This window comes from Atractosteus spatula, chromosome 15 (assembly GCF_055471065.1).
Source record: "Atractosteus spatula isolate fAtrSpa1 chromosome 15, fAtrSpa1.hap1, whole genome shotgun sequence".
Taxonomy (NCBI): domain Eukaryota; kingdom Metazoa; phylum Chordata; class Actinopteri; order Semionotiformes; family Lepisosteidae; genus Atractosteus; species Atractosteus spatula.
Genome location: NC_142720.1, coordinates 3,855,231 through 3,868,449, shown reverse-complemented (window position 1 = coordinate 3,868,449; position 13,219 = coordinate 3,855,231). Strand labels below are relative to the sequence as shown.

Genomic DNA, 13,219 nt, shown 5'->3' with positions numbered 1-13,219 from the left:
TTCCTTAAGTTAAATTTCACCCTTGTTTTCATAATTTCAGTGCTTTTTGAGTCAAAGGGTCGTGTGCGAAGCAGCAGAATACACCCATAAGGGAAAAATAATTGTTCTATTTAATACTTCAGGTATTCACTACAGCCAGCTTCAGACCTAACCCTGTCATACACAAAATGATTGAACTATTTTATTTTAAATAAATGAGAAACTTCAAACCAAAAAAAACTATAGATGATTTGGGATGTCTTTCTATATACATTTTTAAAACCCTGTTATAGCCATTAGTCAGGTAAAAGAGTCGGAGTAATGAAGAGACGGATGTACTTTCCTTGAGGAAACTGTAAAAAAATATACTATCCATTTACAGCTAATAAATTATTCTACATAATATCATGCCCTTCGTTATAAGCTGTTATCATTAAGCATGAGAAAACTGGTGTATTGTGCCTCTGCCCTGCCTGCTCCTCAGTGTGACACTTTCACAAGGCCCAGCCTGCTCTCCCAGCCCACTGCTGCACTGCCTCAGGAGAGGTTTGTCATGTTTATACACCACTGTGATAAAATGAAGATAGCTCACACGTTTGTTTTTAATAGTCTTCTTTGACATGACCCAAGTCCAAGCAAGCAGGGGACTGAGAGGTGAAAGCCCTCTCGCTCTGACTCTCCTGTGCTGCTGAGAAGTGCTGTGGTTTTACTGGCGGAGAGGGAGTCTCTCCCTGCAGGTCTGCGATGGCCTCTGCAGCTCCCCAACAGGTTCAGGAGGGGTTGATGGGGGGTATTTTCTCTCGTCTTGGTCTGCAGAAGTTTGTCATCGAGAAAATAAATTCAGAGGCATTAAATACCCAATCATTCCTCCTGTATTTTTCCTCACTTTGCAGGATAATCATAGTCAACACATACTGTTCCTGTGCTTTACTTCGTTGCTTTTTAGCTGGAGTTTTATTAAAGCAATTCCAGGTTCCTCCCCTGCGCAGAGGAGCAGTCTGAATCCGACCGGGGAGGCCTGTGTGCTGGATGCCCTGTAGCCGTAACCAGGCAGCTCGAGCAGTGGGAGACGAGCTGTACTTACAGGAGAGCAGAGACTGGGAGCCAAAGGCCTCCTGATAGGCTGTAGCTGCCGTGGGTGGTGCCTGGGCTCTGCTGCTCTGGCGGGCCAGGAGGAGGCGCTGTAGAGTCCGCTGGTCGAAGCTCCTCTCTGGGCTGCGGTCTCCTGCAGGAGGCTGAGGCAGGGTGGTGTAGGCCGGGGGGGGAGGTTGAAATCTGCCTCAATGCAAACAGTGGGACACAGTGAGCATAGACCAGACCTGCACAGGTCCAGGCAGCAGGTACGACCATACAACAATTAACATTCAGTTTCACACACAGGCTTGGTCATCTCTTATTTTGTCACATCCAGGTTTCAAAATCAACGCTCTTTAAAACTTTACAGGCGAAGTCTGTACCACATTAAATTTATTTTTTTTAAAAAGGGCAGAGCGGTGGCACCAGGGCTCAGGATCTGCGCCTGTGGCTGGAAGGTTGCCGATTCAAGTCCCGTGGCCGGCAGAGGAATCCTACTCCATTGGCTGACCCTGCGCTCTGACCCCAAACTTCTCTCTCCTCGTCTGTCTGCCTGTGTGTCTCATGGAGAGTAAGCTGGGGTTTGTGAAAAGACAAATTCCTAATGCAAGATATTGTATATGGCCAATAAAGTGAACTTAAATTAGCTGCCGAACAAACATCTACAAAGGAGCCTGGAGAAAGGTTGATTCCATGTAGAGCCAGACAGGTATTGTGGCTGTGGAGGTTCTTCAGCTGTGCAGAATGATGAGGGAGAGGAGGAGAGTGCAGTGGAGAGCTTGAACAGTATTTAAGGGTCTGGGCAACCGAGAGGGCTGAAGAATTACTTCTACTGAAAACATTCCTTCCTTAGTGCATATACTGTCTGTTTCTTCTGTAGTCTTGGTGTGAAGAACATTTAGCATCACTGAGCTCCCAGGTGAATTGTTGAAGGGGTGAGAGGGTCACCAGCAGGGCTCCTGTGTGGAGATTTTGGTCTTTTGAAGCACGTGGGGACAGAGCAGAGTGCGACTCTGAGAGGGACCTGTTGTTTGTGTGGTGTATGTAGATGATTGTTGTGTTAATTACCTGTGTTTCCAAGAGGCTTCGGTGTGGACCCGTCCAAGCTGCCCTGGATAAAGCCCACCCACGTCTCTCCCACGTCGGCCGGCTCTGCGGAACAAGTTAACTGCTGAAACGCAGTGGTGGGAAAGTTGAGTGATGAGATCTTGCCTGTCCACTGTTAGAACGCCGCCCCCTGCTGTCCAGAGCGGTGCATGGCAGGTGTGCGTGTGAGCAGTACCTACTGTCTGCAAAGCATCTCTCTGTAAACGAGGTCCTGCAGCCAATCTTTAGCACATACAGATACAGCGGACTTTCTTACCAAAAATTTAAATATTAAATATAAGTTCTTCAAAGTGAGCTGGAACATTGTACACAAAACAGCAGTAAACAGGTGCTAATGGCCTTGTGCAGCAGGCAGTACCCACTGTAGAAAGTCATGCGTGAGGCTGATATCAATATCATGGAAGTAATGCAGAGCAGTGTGCAATCCCACAATTCCCTGGTAGCTCTCGAGCACTTCAGGCTTCCTGCTGTAGCCGTTCAAGCTACAGTCTGAATTGCTAAAGCCCATAGGAAAGATGAGAACCCAGTTCAACAGATATTTAGTAGATGCTTTATTGATCCCCTGAGGGAAATTGCAGATAGTTTATAATATGTATAATGTTAAGTATAATTATACAGAAGTGCACAAACTGAAGTATTCCTGTACTTGGAACTGTAAAAGAACCTGGAAGTCCAGCCTACCCTGCTGAAGGTGCAGCAGGTCCCAGAGGAAGCGCACAGCTTGGGAAGGTTCCTGCCAGCCGTGGTCCGGACATGACCGACAGGCAAGAGCAGGATCGACAATCGCTCTGCTGGAATGAATCCTCTTCGATCCTGAGCTCCTGCTTCGGATCTCTACCTGATGAGACTACACAGGCGCACGACCAGATGGGCTTCAAGTAGCAGCTGATGTTTTCCTTGAGGTGGGGGGGAAATAATCTGATCTTTGCAGCAACAGTCAGAATAAATATGATTCCAGCACTTGAGCTCAGATGTTTGTCTAGGAATGGTGCTGTGGCTGGAGAGGGGTTTGGACAGCGACTCTGGGACGCGCAGAGATGGGCTGTGATGACTAGTCTGGGTCGACAGTCTCTCTACAAGCAAATGTTTTGGACATTTGCTTGTACCCCTGGAACACAGAGCTCCCCAGAACCCAGCACACAAGCACAGGACACAATGATTGGCAAAGAACAGGGGAAATATGGCCAGGATGCCAGGATAACACCCCTACTCTTATGGAGAAACACCTCATCCAGCAACTGGATGACTTTCCATTTTTGCCGTTCTAAAAACTTACTGTTTTAACAGTTTGTGGCTGCCTGCAGTCTACAGGTTGTGTCAGAATTACAAGGACATATTTATAACAAAAGAAGCGTTTTAAACAACTTTTTATAGATGCGAGGTCATCAGTAGTTCGAATCACCACTAGGCTACACAGAAAGTGCAGGCATGAGATAATGATTATAATGATTTTGAGATTATCCCGGTGTTATAAAAGATGTATAAAAACAGCTTCACACCCCACTACTGAATTCAATTAAAACTCGTGACCCGAGCTGCAAGCAGACTCTTATGTCTTCTAATGTTCCTGAGTGGAGCGGTGCTATTTACAGATGTATCAAGCAATTTTGATTCCAAACAAAGGTACAAAATATAGCAATGTAAGAAAGGGTACATCGAACTGAAGGCCATTCGGTACATTCCACCTACTTGTTTGCAAGTAGATCATTTATTCTTATCGAAGGAAGAGCCTGATCGATCGCTTTCACCGTCTCCTGCTCGCCTTGTGCTCCGGTGCCAGTGAGAACCTGTGACTCAGCACTTCTGCAGCCTCGGTTTCGGCGAAACAGCAACCCGATCTGCTGCCGCAGTGGGTCACCTCCCCGGGGAGGGGGGGCGAGACAGCGGGTTATTGTCGGCGTTAGACGGCTGTTCTATCCAAAGCCGTGAAGAAAGGTTCCGATCTGCGCATCTATAGATGATCAAATCATTTTTACTGGTCACCCAACATGCACTGATACACAGATCTTTACGGACCTATATAGAACATCAAAACACGAACAAACATACAGTCATTTAGGTTGTTCTAGTAAAACTATAGTAGTTCAGGTGGGGAGCTGCGTCAGCATGCGTAGGCTGCAAAGGAACAAGTAATAGGTTTATTCCCTGCTGAAAAGAGAAGAAAGGAAACACGGCGTTTCGGCTGTGAAGCCTTCTTCCTCACACCTGAAGAAGGCTCCACGGACGAAACGTTGTGTTTTCTTATTTTTTTCAGCATGGAATAAACCTATTACCTGTTCTTGTAAAACTATGTTCAGTTGAGGTTAAACAATTCTGGTTCTTTACTACAATTCGCTAGGGACGACAGCACGCAAGGATTGAATGCATTGTGAAGGTTTTAAATACCGGGTAAGAAAAGATTGGCTCAGCCCTCCTGGTTAACGGGCAGCCTCCTGGCTACAGGACGAGGAGGCCTGATCCCCATTCAGACTCGGTGAGCCGGGGCAGCTGGAGGAGGGATGTGAAGGGAGGCATTTGAGTTCTGTTTATGCAGCGAGTCTCGGATTGAAGGTGATCAGGCTCAGCTGTGCGAGGTTGACTTGTTATCCCTCCCGAACGTCAGTTAATAACTTTCATATATTAATTCAGCTTTGAAAGGCAGTTTGATCTATTATCTGTAAAACAGCCGCCCACACCTAGAGTCTGTTTCTGACAGACGTTAGACACAGAATTCCTAGTTTTGATGGAGATTCGCTGATGTTCTCCTGAATTCAGCATTACAGTTGTAATAAGTCTTTGTGCTTGGCGCTTTTCTGGACACTCCACTCAAAGTGTTTAACAGGTAATGGGGACTCCCCTCCACCCCCACCAGTGTGGAGCCCCACCTGGATGATGCGTCAGTACACTCCCCACACACCAGCTCTCAGTGGGGAGGAGAGCCGAGTAATGAAGCCAGTTCAGAGATGGGGATTATTAGGAGGCCATGATTGATAAAGGCCAGAGGGAAATTTGGCCAGGGTACCGGGGTTACACCCCTACTCTTTTCGAGAAACGCCCTGGGATTTTTAATGACCACAGAGAGTCAGGACCTCGGTTTTACGTCTCATCCGAAAGACGGAGCCTGTTTACAGTACAGTGTCCCCGTCACTATACTGGGGCATTAGGACAAACATGGACCGCAGGGTGAGCGCCCCCTGCTGGCCCCACTAACACCTCTTCCAGCAGCAACCTTAGTTTTTCCCAGGAGGTCTCCCATCCAGGTACTGACCAGGCTCGCACCTGCTGAGCTTCAGTGGGCTGCCACTTGTGAGTTGCAGGGTTCTTTAACTTTTGGTGAGGTTATTGATGAGGTTGCTTAAAAAGATAATCAAATTAATTTATTTTATATGTGGGTGTTTGTGTTTTCTTAGTTTTAAAATTTAAATGAATACCCGTTTCCCATCCTTTTAGGTTCAATTCACTGATAAAAAACTAAAATCAAATTTCTTTTGCTGGAGACAATTTGTACTTTTCAACACTAGAGGGAGCCATCTTACTGTAAATAACGATCAGCTCTCCATTAGAACGCGCTCTGTTCCGTAGCTATGCATGTTTCTGGGGTAGAAAAAAAATGATCTTGGTTTATGTTCCTAATGTTTTTGGTACGTTCTTAAAAGAGGTCTTATAAATCCAACAATAATGTTCTGTTGATTGTTTGTTACATGTGCACTAAATAGCAAAATAATCTGATTTATGACAGGGAGCAATTTGTGACATAAACTAGCCTGAGATGCATTAGAATTTAAGTAATTAGACCTGACGTAAAAAGGTGTAAAAGCACATTCCAATGCTAGCAGATGTGTTGCCTCAGTGTACAGACACAGGAATAGAACTGCTCACTGCAATACCTGCACAGGCAACGTGGCTCAGAAAGGAGAGACTGGAATTCGGGTCTGAAGCCAGAGGTGGACTGGTCCAGTGTGTCCTGCTGGGAAAGGGGCAGTTGTGATTCAGAAAAAGGCACTCGATGCTGTGTTTCTCAGCCTTGCACGTACAAGCTACAATGCGGTTGCAGGAGGAACAAAAAACAGGACATGATCAGGAAAAAGTGGGAGTCTGGAGACACTACAAAGGGAGCTGTGTGAAGAGTGAGGCAGGTGTTTCTAAAAAAAGGAGTGAAACTGTGATGATGATACTACTGTCTTGAAACTCGGTGTCTGTTTTTCAGCAATGCATCGAGCTCTTACATTAATCCCCTGTGCAGTGGAGGCCAGAGCTGAGGTCCTCTGGCCCAGAGCAGTGGCTCGGCTGCAGGTGAGAACTCAGCCAGCCAGACTCTCCGCCCCCTTATTTTCATCAAAAAGCAAAGCCTGTCTGTGCATTTGACTAAATAAAAATAAAAAACAAATTTCAGAGATAACACAGCATCCGGACTAAATGGAACAAAGGGCGTCATTCATTCCACGATCTGATTACAGATTGCAGAAGGACAGGAATGAGGCCACAGTAAAAATATTCGTAAAACCTTTATGTGACACCTCGATGTCCCCTGCTCAGGATGTGAACATAGGTGCAGCTTTCACAAAATCCACTCAAGACTCATGGGTTTTATGCTTTCTTTCCATTTATCTTTAAATATAGTGCTTTCATGAAGCAGATTTCAGATATTCTTTCTTCTATTGATGCTTTTGCTCATCAGTGAAATAGCCAAGCAGCTGTAACAGTTCTGCAGTGCAGTGGACTGGGAGGCGCAGTGGACAGGGAGGTGCAGGGGTCTGGCTGTAAGGTGTGTTTCCCACAAAGCTGTGCAGGGCTGCAGATTGCTCTCAGGCTGTACTGGTTTCAGCAGCCCTGCCTGCACTGAGAAGCTGATGGAAAGTATGACCTAAATTAGTGGCATCTGAAATGAGAGACATCCTGACAGACTGGAAGTGCCGATCTTCACTAAACCTGAACTGTTGTACAGGATCACGGAGGCCTCATAGCTCCAGGGTCCCAAGATTTATTCCATCTGTGTGGAGTTTGTATGTTTTCCTCATCTGTGTGTGGGTCTTGTCTCTAGACCCCAGTTTCCTAAAGACAAGTCAGCCAGGGTGGACTGGCTGCTCTAAATTGTGCTTTTCACTGAAGCTCTGTGATGGATTGATGTCCCATCCAGGGGTAGAGTCCCACCCTGAGCCCTGAGCTCTTGGGACGGGCTGTGTCTGCCCTAGGCTCTTATCCAGGGATCCGCTTTCTGGAATGGAACTATCACACATGTATGATTGCTAGTGTAGGCTGCAGGTCCAATGAGTTATTAGAAAACAAAGTAAATAATGTTGCATTTGTTTATGTCATTACTATCAGGATATTGAACGTGAATGCAGAGCTCCACTCTCCAGGACTCCTGTTCTGTAGCTTTTCCATTTCCTTCTTCGAGTCCCATGCAAAGACTCCAGTGACAGCCAAGTGATTAGAAATCTCTCCCAGAACGATTTTGATTCTGTGTCTGGGGTGGGGAAAAAACCTACAGTGGATTACTACAGTTAATTGAGGAAAAACCCTTCTTTTACCATCAATGTATTACTTTAATAAGTAACAGGGTTAATGAGCTCACAGTATTTACATACAACAGTGTCAAGAGGAAGTACAATAATGGCCGTTTTGGACAAACAAAGCTTCTGTACAGACATACAGGTAGTGCACCCTGTTGAAGTGATCACCATAGACCTCACTGCAGCTGCTGTGATATAAGCTCTAAGCACATTACCTGATTTACTGCTTTTGTAGTATCTAAGGTAAAAGCCATAATTCACCCTTATAATAACCAAACCCCCTGAAGTTAGTGCCTTATATAGTGATTTACTCGGCGTGCACTCCTGGTTAGAGATACCGTCATCAGATTATTACTCAAGAAAATGAACAGCACCCTGGAGTAACTCTCTCCTTGGTGGTCTCATGGTGAAGTCCTATACAGGAGAACTTCCTCTTACTACTAGTCATTCTTATTTATTCAGCACTTTACAATAATCTACCAAGGGAAGATAATCGCAGACAACCTCCCCACGCTGTCCTGGAATGTGTTGAAACAGAAGGAAATGGATAAGCGTCCATGAGGAGAGAACAGCGAGCCGGGGCCTCTGCGCTCTGAACGCGCTGACCAGTCCCGCCGGACTCCTCCCAGGTCCAGCTGGGACAGCAGCCTCGGAATCCACAGCCTCTTCCGATCCCGCCGGGCAGGATTTGCCTGTGGCCCGAGCTCGTATTCCGGTGTGGTTCATTTCTCTAACCGCAGATTTGAATCCTGCTGTGCTTAACCGGCGCTCATTGTTTTCCAGCTCATGCTCCATTGTCGCAAAGACCACAGGAAAACAACACGAGACCCAGTGAGCCCCAGAGCCGGAGTCCGCCCACCCGCCCCGAGCCCACCGGGAAGGGTCTGCCGAGGCCGGCTCGCGTCCCAGCTCCTCGTTTACCCCCGGAAGACTGGTGCGGTGACGCGTCAGAGCCACACGGCCTTCGACACGCCGGGCTGTCTCGGAAAAAGGCAATGTCTGAATTCCTAGTTCTAATTGTCCGGTTGTGGTTTCATTGATCACCAGAGCTATAATAATAATAATAATAATAATAATAATGCTAACATAGTGGGTGCAGAAATGATGCGCCTCAGGCAACGTGGAGGCTGTAGCTGCCTTCCAGCAGGTCTGACACTTATTAAAATTCTCCTGCAGGAACAAGGATAATGATTTTAAAATAAAGTGATGCCAGATGTTTTCATCAAGAATATTAAAATGGTTTGTGAGCTATCTTCCCCTTTTAGGTATGATTTTTGGACACCTGTATTAATATTCCCCTACTCTTCTTAGTACACTGTTCCTTCTGCAGAGCAAAACAAGGAAATGAATTCATTACAAATCGGTTTCATTTCTCCACCTTCCCCTGACGGAATATAATAAGAGGAACGAGTGTTTAATAAACTCAGAGTATCCACAAAGCACAGCTCCCACCCGCCCTGCTATTTCCAGTAACTGTGCAATCCTGGCAGCTTAACTGTGAACTGTTTAACAAACAGTGTTTCTTTTTATTTCTCTGAATAACTGTTTCGATGCGAGGGCGCCGATTTAAATGGCAGCATGGTTAAAAAATCTCGGTGTGCTTTTCTGTGGGCTTCACCCGTCCCGCACCAGGAGACGCCGTGGCGTGAGACAGACGCTGCCGAGGCCGCACAGATGTCCCCTCTGACGGCGCACAAAGAGTCCAGTCTGGCTCGGCGCGGGCCTGTGTGGTCCGAGCGGCACACGTGCTCGGGCAGCCGCCTGGTAACCCCCTTGTCCGACCAGATGTTGTTGCTGCTGTGGCGGCTGTTGCGGTCGCCTCCTCTGTCCTGAGAAAGAGAGCAGCTGCTGCACCAGGCGAGGCCTGGCTGATCCCTGACCTGCCCTTCTGTGAGCCCCCCGGGAGAGGGGGCGGGGGGGGCAGCAGCTGTGGAGCTGACAGTAGGGGGGGGGCGAGGAGTTTGCCTTCAGACGGGACAGGGAGGTGGAGGGCCAGTCTGACGTCTCTGGAGACGGGGGTGGGGGGGCGCCGCAGTCTTCCCCAGGCTGACCTGAAGCAGCGCTTTCCCTTGAAATACATGTTCACATTCAACAGCCATTTACACTAACCTTTGTACTGTACTAGTTTCCTAAAATTAACAACGACAAAAACCTCCGGAAGCGTTAGAACGCACTTCTGACGGTGGGGTTAACTCATTGTTCCTTGTCAGGATATAAAACACGCCCCTAGCTATCTGCAAGCTTGTCATTTCATCCAACTTGGAAACTGCCTGTGAGGAGTACAGATGTCATTTTTTTAAATTAACTAGGCTCAAAGAAACGGCATGTACAATCACCGATTGAGTTCATTCCTCAAACGGACAAAACACACTCTAATGCAGCACGCAAAATGGGTTTCTTCAATCATCTGGTTTTGTTTGGTTTGGTTGATTTGGTTTATTCAAAGAAAAAATTAACAAAGTATAAATAAACCAAAAGGCAGCTAAAAGCGCAGCAAACTCTGTGTGGCGCTTCTCCTGACGCCTCTCTCGGATGCGCAGGGCCGGCGAGGGGCGGCGGGTCCTCGCTCGCTCGGTGCCCGGGCGCTGGAGCGCTGTGGACAGGTGCCGGAGGGCGCGCCCGGCCGGGGCTGTGCAGCTGCCCGCCCGCCCTCCCGACAGATGCAGCCCTGTGGCCGGGGTGTTCGCCTGTTCTCCAGCCAGGCGAGGACAGAGAGAGCCCAAGAGCCCTGGGGGCGGTCAGGCATCTGAACAACAGTAAGAGGGGGCAGGTCGAGGGTCACCACCGCGCCTGGGAGTTCGCCGACAGTGACGCTCCTCGCAGCAGCGCGCTGGGCCAGCGGTCCTCTGGTCTGGAGCCACTCCTGTGTGCCTGAGGTGCAAGACACGACCACAAGGCCCCATCTGGGCAGAGACCCATGGTGTCCCACAACGCCACTGTTAATTACCAATGCGTAACATAATAATCATAAGAACAATTAGTAACAATATTACTACTGTGCTCAGAAGAAGCCGACTGTCCTGTGTCTCAGACTGCGCAGCCTGTGTGCATTTTAATACGGAGTCAGTGTCTTGTAAGTCTCCTGCCAATGGAGCTGTCCAGGGGAAAGGGTGCTGAATCCGTCCTAAACTGCTTTACTTGCCTTGGTCTCGTCATCTGTGCTCCTGAACTAAACGAATCTCCGCGGGCTGAGCTCCTGTTCGGTCCTGCAGCCCCTTTCTGCTGACTAGATCCGTGTGGGGAAGCTGCTGTCTCTCTGTTACTGGTGCGGTCGTGTATAAACACGTGGGCAAACATTTTCCTTTTAAAAGCAACACGATTGTATTCTAACTGATGTTATTACAATTCATAATATGCAAAGAATACAGCAGCCTTAAAGTTTTAGAAACACCACAGAAGTGAAGTTAGCCGGGCCACATCTGTGCCCCTGGAATAAACATCAGCCCACTGCACCAGGTCTGCCCAGACACTGGGAGGGACAGGCTTTGCTTTGTCCCTGTGTTTGCAATCAATTCAACCACAAAGCAAAGTGTGGCTTAAACTTGAGTTTAAATGTCTTAATCCCTGGGAGTCAGTCCCGGATTAACACCTGGATAAAAGATATTGAGAGTTTATGTTTTCTTTTCTGTATTTGTCGGCCACTGAACACATGCGCCCCTGTCAATCCAGCTGAACACAGTGTGGGAATGGAAGGGGCTCAGAGCTGATAAAGAGCACAGAGACCCAGTGGGTCTGGGCAGTTCGGTCCCACAGACCGGTGTTTTAATAAGGGGATTTCCAGCGGCTCAGTGGAGAAGGTCGTGTCTGGGACCCAGGGGAGCAGGTGGCACACTCCTTTCTCATGACCAGTAATCAGCTGGAGAAGCAGAGATCACAGGCACAGACACAGCTCCTGCCAGGAGACATATTTCACAAGCCTTCCTACTGCACAGTAAAAGCTGGGAGCTTTGTTGTCCTTCTTATAACCAAGAATAAGAAATATATTAATGACTGTTTTTTTTTCATTTTTGAATCTGTTACACTTGTATGCATAGTTTAGTGAAACTAACGACGGGCTGTTATTCAAACATTTTTGCATCACAGTTGTTGTTTTTTTTTAGAGTTTGAAATGCATAAGTATCAGCAGATTTTTCCGATATTCGACCTGAATTTAAATAACCATGATGTTTGTCCCCCCCAAAAAACACATTTTCACAAAGGGGATGTGGAGCAAACAGTGAGCCACGTTTTTTTTTTCGATGAAAAAACACAAAGATGACAAGCGCCGCCTGAAAGCAGCGTGCTGTCCAGTCAGTCTCCTCGTGAGCTGAGGTGCTGTGAGTGGCTGTGAGACTGGGCAAGGTAGAGCATCTGACCAGTGACCTCCTGACGATGGCGGGAGTGGTTTCTGTGTGCAGACTGGGGCTTGGATATTGTTTTCTGGTCTGACCTACGCATCGCCCTTCCACAGGGCTGGAAGAGAGTGGTGTTCAAGAGAATATTTATTTTATTGTTTTATTTTTTTTCAGTTTGCAAAAGAGTTCTGGGACTTTGCTTCCTCTGTGTCCAGCGTATCGGCCACCACAGATTTGCTTACAGCCTCACACACTGCAGGCGGGCTCAGCGCAGAGGTGGCAGCTGGAAACAATACCTAGCTGTAATTTAAACTGATTTTAATTATTGAAAAACGCTGTCGGTTCAGTCCTGTTTATACAACAAATAAATTCAATCACAAAAAAAAAACAAACAAACACAAAGAAAGTTGTTGTGGTCCAGGAAAAACCGAGATAGGCATGAGGAGAATAACGGGAGGTACAGTCTATTGACAATGTGTTCGTCTTTAACCCTTTCACGCTGAGGGGAGCGCCGGTCAGTCACGAAGGGGTTCCAGCAGCTGGATGCTGCTCAGTTCTGTCTCTGGCCCTTCATGATGTACCTGCTTCTCCAATGGTCTTCAGAGGGGTTTACAGGTTTTTAATTCTCCAGATTCTTAAGAACAGCCCGGCCGGCCTATAGCTTCTTACTGCTGTGTCTCACTCAGCTCCGCCGGTATTTTACACACTGAGGGATCTTTGGGCTGGAACGTATTCTAGAAACGTCAGGAACTATTATGAGTAAGAAGAGTCTTTTTTTCTATTCTTAAGATGGAAATCATGGTAAGCAGCCTTCTTCACAAATAGCCCTCTACTGTGAAAAAAACAAACAAAATGCTTATACAAAAGGAAAACTAGAAAATGGAAATCTATAGGAAACAAAACTTCCCCTGAGGAAAGTATCTGGGTAAAATGGCCTCTTCTTGTCTGTACCCTCTCCCACGTTCTTCTGTTCTCGGCCAGAAAGAGTAAGAGATGAGGTGTGTGCTAACACTGGCAGCAACTGATGATGTCTCTGATTGAAAAAAACAGCTCTCAGACTGATTCCATTCCACTCACTGTGTTACACAAGGTTCCCTTCTTTGCTGTTTTTTACAGAACCGCTATTCTATCGTAAGTGCCACTTCCATTAGAGCTACACAGAGAACTATTTTTACTGTCCAAAAAAAGCTTTTTTCCCTACTTTCTACAGTAAAAAGTACTGAAGACAGAAAG

General features: G+C 47.1%; 1 protein-coding gene across 3 annotated transcripts; it reads right to left on the bottom strand.

Moving 5' to 3' along the window:
• Positions 1-563: 563 nt before the first annotated feature.
• On the bottom strand, positions 564-3,954 carry LOC148819851 (uncharacterized). 3 transcript variants are annotated; one of them, XR_016094216.1, is made up of 5 exons: positions 3,850-3,950; positions 2,842-3,056; positions 2,122-2,224; positions 1,064-1,254; positions 564-789 (listed from the first exon to the last, which is right to left on the bottom strand). XR_016094216.1 is itself a non-coding variant. In XM_088934260.1 (5 exons), exons 1-5 carry the CDS (start codon positions 3,866-3,868, stop codon positions 686-688), a joined length of 555 nt encoding a protein of 184 aa, XP_088790386.1. In that variant the 5' UTR covers positions 3,869-3,954; the 3' UTR covers positions 564-685. The 3 variants fall into 3 exon arrangements, 2 of the variants coding, with proteins under 2 accessions (XP_088790386.1, XP_088790387.1); XM_088934260.1 differs by having other exon boundaries at positions 2,122-2,205; positions 2,842-2,998; positions 3,850-3,954; XM_088934261.1 differs by having other exon boundaries at positions 2,122-2,205.
• Positions 3,955-13,219: the final 9,265 nt, after the last annotated feature.